Consider the following 9,004-nt stretch of genomic DNA (forward strand, 5'->3'; position numbering starts at 1 on the left):
AGGCTTTTAGTGTGTTAAGTGAGAGAGGAATAATGGTTGATGCCCTTTACCTTCTCCACAACTCTCAAAACAAGTTTCAACTAGAACACTTGTGGCATGAAATCTTTGGTTATATGCTCATATCTCGTGATTAAATAATTAATGTGGTGTGTTTGTTCCTTCCATGTAACAAATAATAATAAAATTAGTTGGTCAAAAGCTTTTGAGTTATATTAATATTGTTACCATCATAATCAAACACTTTGAATGCCTGCTTTAAAATAGTTTTTTTTCAAGACTGCTAATGCACAACAACTAGAATGACACTGTGAACCTCCCAAGAATAATAAATATCTCATCTAAGGACAAAAGGAGACACAAACCGCTAAAACACTAGAGAAAAAAGAACATAGACAAAAGGGTCTCCTTGCTGTTCTTTGTAATCAAACCCTAATTTCCTATGAATCTTTTGAGGGAGCAAAAGATAGGAGATCCTTCCCACATTCGACATATGAGTCCCATAGAATCAGCTAAGGCCTTGTTACTGTTGCATTCTGTTCCCCGGAAAATGAAAACCCTTTTCAGTGAAATACTTCTACGTGTCTCACCCCGATGTTATGCAGCAGCCGGATTTCTGCAGATCTCTCTCTCTCTCTCTCTGTTCAACTGGATCCCATTCTCTTTGCAAGCGGTGAGTTTTGGGTTGAGGTAGATGAGGGTAGTGGAACATAGCCGTTGGCTTTTGTGTTGTCTTCTCCAGGAACATTGGATCTTGATGCAGTGGTGTCTCTCAAGGAGGAACCTTCCGAGACCTCCCGTTGTAGCATTTCCATTTGCCTCAAGGATGGAACGTCACCTTTGCAGTACCTACGCCACATCTCCCGGTATGCGGATTCAAGAGCAACCGTGAAGTTAGGGCCGTCACAAACAGGGGATTTAGCCATTAGATCTCGGAGCCTCATCCTCAACTTGGCAAGGGCTTTAACATCGGATGCCAGTTGAATGGCTGACTGAACATATTCATCTTCGTTTTTTGCAACCAGATGCCCTAGTCCTGAATCAAGAAATGATACATAAGCTAAAACGATATTATGACTAGATAACCGACAAAGGAGCATATTATGATGCATAAGTGGCTTCTGGAGAACTTCATAGGGACCTTTTAATATAACATGCCAGTTAATAGCAAAGGTCAGAACGGAAACGTGCTTACCAACTTTAGTAAGAAGACTGACACCTACATTGTGAGCATGTTTAATAGCAAAGGTCAGAACGGAAACGTGCTTACCAACTTTAGTAAGAAGACTGACACCTACATTGTGAGCATGTACGAACCCAGCCATTGTAATGCATGGAACTCCCATGTAGAGAGATTCACATGTAGTGGTAGTTCCAGCATAAGGAAAGGTGTCCAAACTGCATAAACAAATCATTTGTAAGAATTAGTAGATAAAGGATATGCTAGATTATACAATTTACATGATAATATCATGAAAATCCAACTGAGGTAAACCAGAATATGAGAAAAGTCCGGGAAAATCAGCTCAACTATTAGCAGAGAATGGATCAGAAATCGAAGAGTGTATATGTTGAACCTTACCTGATATCCATTAACGAATAAGCTTGCAAATGGTCGTGGTTGAAAAGAATTAGTGGCAAAAGATCAACCCGCATTGATTCTAATCCCAACTGCTCCAGTGTCGTGAGAAACCTCTGTCTGATACTATCACAGCAGAATGGCTTGCATTTGACCACTAAACGAGAATCAGGAACTGCACATAGTATTCTTGCCCAAACTTGCAACACCTTGGGTGTGATCTGATTACAGGAAAGATGAACAATTAAAAAGATGATAATAAAGAAATTCAATCAAACACTTAAAAACACTTAATGGAGAGCTTTGGTATCATCCAAAGACAAATAACTACCTTTGCAAGATTGTTAAAACTACCAAATGTAACAAAGCCATTGGAAAGTGCAGGAGTTGGACAAACAGGACCAGCCTCTGCTGAAGGTGTATAACACAGAAAGCACTCCGGAAGCCTAATCAGCTCCTCAACATGCCTGCAAACAAAAAAAAAATAATGAAAACAAAGAACGATTTGGACCATTTACATTTGGCCAAATATCCTGTTGTTATGATCTACTTGAATTTTAAATTACTCAGAAACCCCAGAATTCTTCTAAAACGATTCCTCCTCACAGAACGACTGAAACTAGAGCTACAACTTACTTTTGTTCGGTATCTGGTGGATCGGCCAAGGAATCCGTAATTCTATAGTCAACAGAGGGTAAACCTGTAGTATTTGGATACCCGATCCATGTAACCTGACATATATAACCTGACAAATTAGCCCACTTGACGACAACTGGAATGTCAACTGCAAATCCAAAAGAATATGAGATAATATAATTTATATTATCACAAGTGTACCTGAACAGGTGCTGGCCTGCAGGCCATGGCTCCCAACTTGTTGTTGGCTGTATGACCAGTTAGTTCTACCAAAATATCAATCTTGTCTTCTCTTACCATGCTTGCAATTTTTTTCTCATCTATCCCATATACATCCTTCCACATTCCACCCTTCTTCAAGACTTTTTCCTTGAACCTATATGTTTTTGCATCTGCCTGCAACACAATGAGCAGTAACATAGACACCCTTGTCCCAAACATACAGAATGGCAAACACAAGCACCATGAGAGGGAAGAATTTGGGAATCAAATATGCGAGGAAAAGAGATCTTTACTGTATATATACTATATAGATAGCAAGTCAGCAACATAGTCGTTCGGTTCGATTTGAAAACCAAAACACGCTGCAGTGATCCTAATAACATCAATTGAAAATTTGAAAGGAAATTCCAGACATAGCGAAGGATGGAAGAGCCGTTAAAACTACAAAAAATTTTGTAATGCTTTCCAAGATAATTTTAATCCACCTATCAGGTCTTCCCCTGGCCTACATTTTAATAGAAAGACTAGATATTGAGTGGCAGGAGACGAAATAAATATTGGGTCACAGGAGACAAAGCAAATAGAAATTGATCATAAGTTTTTGAGGGAGGACCCATACCTTAACAACGGCTGAATAAACCACCACTTTGTAATTTGTACAATCATGATGTGCAAGAGGCGCTCCAATGAAATAAGATACAGAATGTGTGAAGAAATCGGGGGAAATATATCCAATGACGAGAGGTCGCTCCGGATCTTTTGAATTGTCCCATGACGTGTACTGTGGATATAACTTCATGAATCGTCTACCCCAGTCTCTGAATTTTCATAAGAGTTTTGATCGAGTCACATTAAAGCACCAATCAGTAAACCCAAGTCAATAAAATCTGGAAAATATCAATATATGCACAGACCTGTGAGCCTCAAATAGTTTGTCATCATGTCCTTCATTAATGTAGTTCATGGCAAGTAATCGATTCTGTATAATAAACAAAAGGTTCAACGCATGGAACACTTAAGTTTGATGAAGAAAGAGAGAGGACCAAGAAAAACGATATCCAAGACCTACCTGGCCAGCATTGCGAGAATCTGGATCTATCCTAAGGCACTGTTCGTAGGCATCAATTGCCATAGGTATATTTCCAGCATCTCTGTAAAGAACACCTACATTTGAATCATACAATGAAGTCTAGTTACAACAGAAGAACAATGAAAATAAATACAATATTTGTCAACTATGTCAAAAGAAGATGTTGGATACAACAACAACAACAACATCGCCTTAATCCCAAGTTTATTTGGGGTCGGCCGCATGAATTCTTCTTTTCCATTCATTTCGGTTTTGCGTCATATTCTCTGATATTTGCAACATATCCAAGTCATTTCTAATGACTCGTTCCCAAGTAAGTCTAGGCCTATCCCTTCATCGTTTCTTCACTTTCATCCTTATAATCTCTAATTTTCTAACTGGAGCATCTAGCGGTCTACGTTTTACGTGTCCAAACCACCTTAAACGTCCCTCGCGTAATTTCTCTTCTATGGTTATGACTCTAGTTTGTCCCTAATACTCTCATTTCGAATTCGGTCTATTCGTGTATGTCAGCACATCCATCGCAGCATTTTCATCTCGGCCACACACATTTTGGACACATGTTGTTGTTAAAGAGAGAATGTTAGAACTGTAATAGAATACTATAAAAGGGGTGTTCTCACTGGAACACATGAAAAATACCAAATAGCCTATGGATAAGGACACAGTTAAACGAAAATAAGAGTCATAGTATTCTATTACAGTTCTAACATAGTAATCACAAAAAACAAGGTTTCCTGTTGCATGAAAAGATTATCTAAATACCATGAAGCATAACTAAAGGCATCCTGTCATTAAATACAAATTTGAACTGCTTTTCTGGAAGTTCATACGAATTGTCAGGAGTTGGCGGTAATATGTGCACCCGAATAGAATTTCTAGAAATAGACAGTGAAATGAACAAGCATTGGAACAAACAGAAAGAAATGCGGACCTAGGTTATTATATGCTTCTGCATAAGTTGGATTTGCAAGGATAGCCTTCTCAATCATGCTGGCAGCAGCATCCATTTTTCCCTGTCGAAATCGAATCAAGAGAATTGTCATCCAATTGTTTCTAAGAAGAGCCAATTAAGCAGACACAGAGATATAATCTGTAACGAACCTGGACTGTGTAAACAACGCCAAGGTTATTCAATGATTGTGCGAAGTTCGGTTTGATTGACAAAGCCATCTACACAGATTCAGAACATTCAGAAGACACAAGTGACAAAGAAATAAGGGAAACTGCTGCAGATCAGAAAATTTACCTGGTAACACTCCACAGCTTTATCAAGGTTGTCACGATCTTTGTAAATCACACCCAGATTGTTGCAAGCCTCAGCACAGTGTGGATTGAAGTGGAAAGCAAGCTCATAGAAGACAATTGCCTGCACATAAAGAAAGCAACCGTGATCACAGGCAGCTAAATGGCTTTGTCAAAATACAAAATAACATAAGAAAATCCAAGGTCAATAGAAATAAGACACATTTGCTTTCTCAGCCTTAAGTTTCACAGCTTAATAATGGCAACATAAATCTCCATATGGTGTTTCGTATTGATAGTACGAGAATATGGAAAGTGATATAGTGAAAGGAGAAAACGACAGGTAACAAAACATAACAAGTTCTCGATGATTATAAGCAGGTACCCTTTGGGGCTCACATTGAAAACAAGCACACATTTACAAATAAAAAAAATAGTAAAATGCCACAAATCATGTACCATATCAAACTTCAGCATTTCACCATAAGCCACCCCAAGATTGTACATAGCATCAGCATAGTGCCAATTATAATACAAAGCCTTCTTGTAATATGCCACTCCCTGGTTCACGTCGCCTTCAAGTTTAATCTGGAAAATGTTTTCTCAGTTAAGGCTGATTAGATATACATAGCTGAACAACCAGTGGTCGGTGAATAAAGAATGAAATAATTTTTTTCATCACAAAATGAACTTCTGCATGGAAAATCTTTGTTATTGAAGGAAGAAAGCGTATTTCACTGTCAATGGCACATCTAGGTCAAAGGCATAGATAGCAAAAAGTCACCAAAGAAAACAAAATTATATGAAGAATTTCTGGAATAAAACATATACCACGAAGCACCAATAAACATATTGGCTACTCCCAAAATGTAAGGCAACACTTTACATAAGGCCTCAATAAAATTTCGGAATAGCTTCTGGTGGTAAATAAGTCAACATTTACAAAAACATTAAGGCACACAATTTGTATCTCAAAAGTAAATAACTTAATAAAAGAACTCAAAAGGAATTGGATATCACACAAGAGTTAAATCTCAATGCAAAAGAGGATAAAACTAGCATGAAGAACGGCATACAAAAATAGGATGATAGTAAGGGTTTTTACCTTTGTCCCTAAATCCGTTAGAGCTATAGCCATATTATTCTTTGCAATCTCAAAGTTAGGAGAGACAGCCAGACATCTAATGGCAGAAAAGAAAGCAATACAACATGTGTCATTCTTTCACAGAACTATCAACCGCATTAAGACATTGCCAAAAAATATTATGATAAAAGAACAGATGAGATACCTCTCATAACAAGCAATTGCTGTCTCCAAGTCACCACGATTCTTATAGATGACCCCCATGTTGCAATATGCTTCAGCATACATAGGCCTCTCTAGTGCGGCTTTCTCATAACAACTCAGGGCAGAGTCATATTGCATCATTTCAGAATACACAACACCTAGGTTGTAATATGCAGGCTGCATGAAAAAAAAAAATCAGCATATTGAATCAGAACACTCAAAATACAACATGAAGAACAAAACAGAAGCAATAAGGTAAAAGACAAAACAATGCAAAAGATCAGGCAATTACAGCATAGTGCGGATCAATCTTAAGAGCTTCATAATATTTTTGAATTCCCTCCTGAGTATTTCCAGCCAGCTTTAGGCTAGTCCCAAGGTCAGTCAAAACAACAGCTAAGGACTCTGCCGCTGGTTTGTATGAAGGGTCTGCCATTAATGCTTTCTGATAAGACTATGCACAGTAAAATGATTGCAAATTAGAAACTGGCTTACTTAGAAGATACCATCAAGGAGGCTTCTCATATCATTTAGTTAACAGGTTATAAGGTCAGGCCAAGGGCCAACCTTCTAAACCTACATAAGTCATCAACTAGTGCAAAGTACATCAACCTGAGACAGGAAAGGTGATTTTCGAACCTCGGCAGATTCTACCAAGCGCCCTTCATCTTTATGAAGTATACCAGTGTGTGTGAGTGCACAAGCATTATGCGGGTCCAACCTAATAGCTTCTGAAAAACTATCCAAAGCTAACCTCCCTTTGTTTTGCATCTGCAAGCATATCCCTTTTCCGATATGTGCTTCAACATTTCTGCTATCCTTCTCCAATACGATCTCATAGAGAGCAAGAGCATCAACAAACTTGTTCCTTGACCTTAGAATGTTGGCATAAGAAATTGCATCATTCCCTTGGAAACCCTTCTGTGCTGGAGCAGCAACTGTTGAAGGAGTACTTGTACTAGGAGAAGATTCAGGCTCTTTTGAGAAACCATTTTCCACAACCGTTAATCTCTCTCCCCCCGCAACGTCTCCCATCCCGCCCATTGCAGTATTTAAACTTTTATCTTCCTTCACCGAAGACAATCAAAAGAAACCTGAAAACTGCAGGAAATTAGACGTGCACCTATGCAATTGAAAGATGCCAGATGCAGATATAAAATTAAATTCTGCGCACAAAGCAGGATGCAAATACAGGACTAAGAAACTATGTGGAGACCAGTTAGAAACCCCAAAAGTGATATTTTCCTGTACCAAAAGCTCCTCGTCATGTACAATTCCACGAAACCTAAAATCACATAGCCAAACAAGAACGCACCATAGACATAAAAATCAGAGCAAGAACAAAAACAGAAATGCCCATGAAAACATAAGCATTTCAAAGATAAACCCTAAGAACAAAATCAATAAACCTACAAAGCTACAACCAAAACAACGCACAGAAATGCCCATGAAAACATGAACATTTCAAAGATAAACCCTAAGAACAAAATGAATAAACCTACGACCAAAATAACGCACCCGAATCCGTTACTAAAATAAATAGATAAACACCGCTACAATGAGGGTTTAATAGAGAACTTACATCAGAATCTAGCCGACGAAAACTTGCTTCTGTAGTTCTCATAGCCAGCCGCTGCTTAACTTAGACACCAGCGGCTAAAGAGAAAGGAAGCAACTCATAACAATGGAGAGTAGTCACAGATGAGGACTGATCTCCGCCGAAAACAAGCCTTAACCCTCGCTCGTCAGAGAGCGAGATAAAGAAAGAGCGTGATCAGTAGCAACTACAGATTACCTTTCCAAGCCAAGATCAGGCGGCGGAGTCGCAGCCTCGCCGTGAAACCGCAGTGGCAACGAAGACGGCGTCTCCGGTGGCGAAGGTACAAGGCCGGCAGGAACCACGGAGATCGGAGAGAGAGCTCCTGGGTTTGTTTTCTGAAAAAAAAAAAAGATTTTTTTATTATTTTATTAGAAAGAAGAAAGTCAGGCGACATGATTAGCATCCTCGCCCCATAAGTTTTACATAATGACAAATTGGACCCCAAGTTTTCCAATATGTCACACTTAGGTCCAAAATAATTTTCTGGTACATTATCATTGCAACCAGTTTCACAAGTGGCGTCCGAAATTTGGGATACTGTCGGCGGCCATTCGCGGCTTGTGCCCGTTGCTGTTGACATGACATGTCCGGTCCCATAGCAGCCTTTTTTTTTTCCAAATAATAAATAATTACGATATGAAAAAACAAAGTAAAAGACGTGAGAAAAAGATTAATAATATCGTTGACAAAAATATACAAGTAAAATCGATGGTAAGAAAATGTCGGAATAATATCATAATAAAAGAATATGTGTGGGTGATGATTGATATGACTATAATGATGGCCAGATATGCAAATATTCACGATACTTGTCTATGTACGGTGATAAATTCAGACATTATTTTTAAATTTGGGAACGATAATGTAATTTTAATTACATAATTTATTTTTAAATTAGAATTAGTCTGTATTTCGATCCAATACATTCGGTTAGTAAAGATAAAGATGTATGGCTGCTCATTGTCAGTAAAAGTCTAACCTATAATCGAGGTTTTGCATAATATTAAATCAATATATAAACTCCAAACTCTTAAGGATTTTATCTAATAAATTTATAAATTAGATTTGATGGTATCTGTTCATCTATATAAATTCCGGTGCACCTGTTCCTCGTGTACTGGGCTTAGTAGAAAAAGCCCATGGGCCATTAGAGAGCACGGGGAAGGGTAAAATAGTAAATAAATAATTCGCTGCACATATATATATATCGTCGCTTACCGTCGCCGTTTCTCGTCCCTGTTCGCGAGTTTGTAGGGTTTTTTTCTTCTTGGGGTTTGATTGGAAATTAGGGTTCTCTGATTTCCCATCAAAATTTCGTCTCATTTTCTTTCGCATTCATCGAATCTC

At 38.3% G+C, this 9,004-nt stretch overlaps 1 protein-coding gene across 4 annotated transcripts; it reads right to left on the bottom strand.

Annotated features, from left to right (window-relative positions):
- Positions 1-235: 235 nt before the first annotated feature.
- On the bottom strand, positions 236-7,992 carry LOC104809967 (probable UDP-N-acetylglucosamine--peptide N-acetylglucosaminyltransferase SPINDLY). Of its 4 annotated transcripts, none has more exons than XM_010536104.2 (19): positions 7,853-7,992; positions 7,640-7,713; positions 6,670-7,151; positions 6,350-6,511; positions 6,059-6,234; positions 5,875-5,950; positions 5,229-5,357; positions 4,774-4,893; positions 4,629-4,697; positions 4,459-4,540; positions 3,504-3,598; positions 3,349-3,413; positions 3,054-3,252; positions 2,414-2,608; positions 2,213-2,307; positions 1,908-2,043; positions 1,580-1,797; positions 1,268-1,395; positions 236-1,033 (listed from the first exon to the last, which is right to left on the bottom strand). In XM_010536104.2, the coding sequence occupies exons 3-19, from the start codon at positions 7,099-7,101 to the stop codon at positions 642-644; spliced, it is 2,769 nt and encodes a 922-aa protein (XP_010534406.1). In that variant the 5' UTR covers positions 7,102-7,151; positions 7,640-7,713; positions 7,853-7,992; the 3' UTR covers positions 236-641. The 4 variants fall into 4 exon arrangements, with proteins under 4 accessions (XP_010534406.1, XP_010534408.1, XP_010534407.1 ...); XM_010536106.2 differs by having other exon boundaries at positions 6,670-7,158; XM_010536105.2 differs by having other exon boundaries at positions 6,670-7,158; positions 7,640-7,992.
- Between the last annotated feature and the right edge of the window lie 1,012 nt (positions 7,993-9,004).

Source organism: Tarenaya hassleriana, unplaced genomic scaffold, assembly GCF_000463585.1.
Source record: "Tarenaya hassleriana unplaced genomic scaffold, ASM46358v1 Cleome17, whole genome shotgun sequence".
Taxonomy (NCBI): Eukaryota; Viridiplantae; Streptophyta; class Magnoliopsida; order Brassicales; family Cleomaceae; genus Tarenaya; species Tarenaya hassleriana.

Coding starts and splice junctions, on each gene's coding strand:
- LOC104809967 (XM_010536104.2), bottom strand. CDS start 7,101: ATGGGCGGGATGGGAGACGTTGCGGGGGGAGAGAGATTAACGGTTGTG. Junction 6,512..6,669: donor AATCACCTTTCCTGTCTCAG/GTTGATGTACTT, acceptor TACTGTGCATAG/TCTTATCAGAAAGCATTAAT. Junction 5,358..5,874: donor TAACGGATTTAGGGACAAAG/GTAAAAACCCTT, acceptor AACATTTTCCAG/ATTAAACTTGAAGGCGACGT.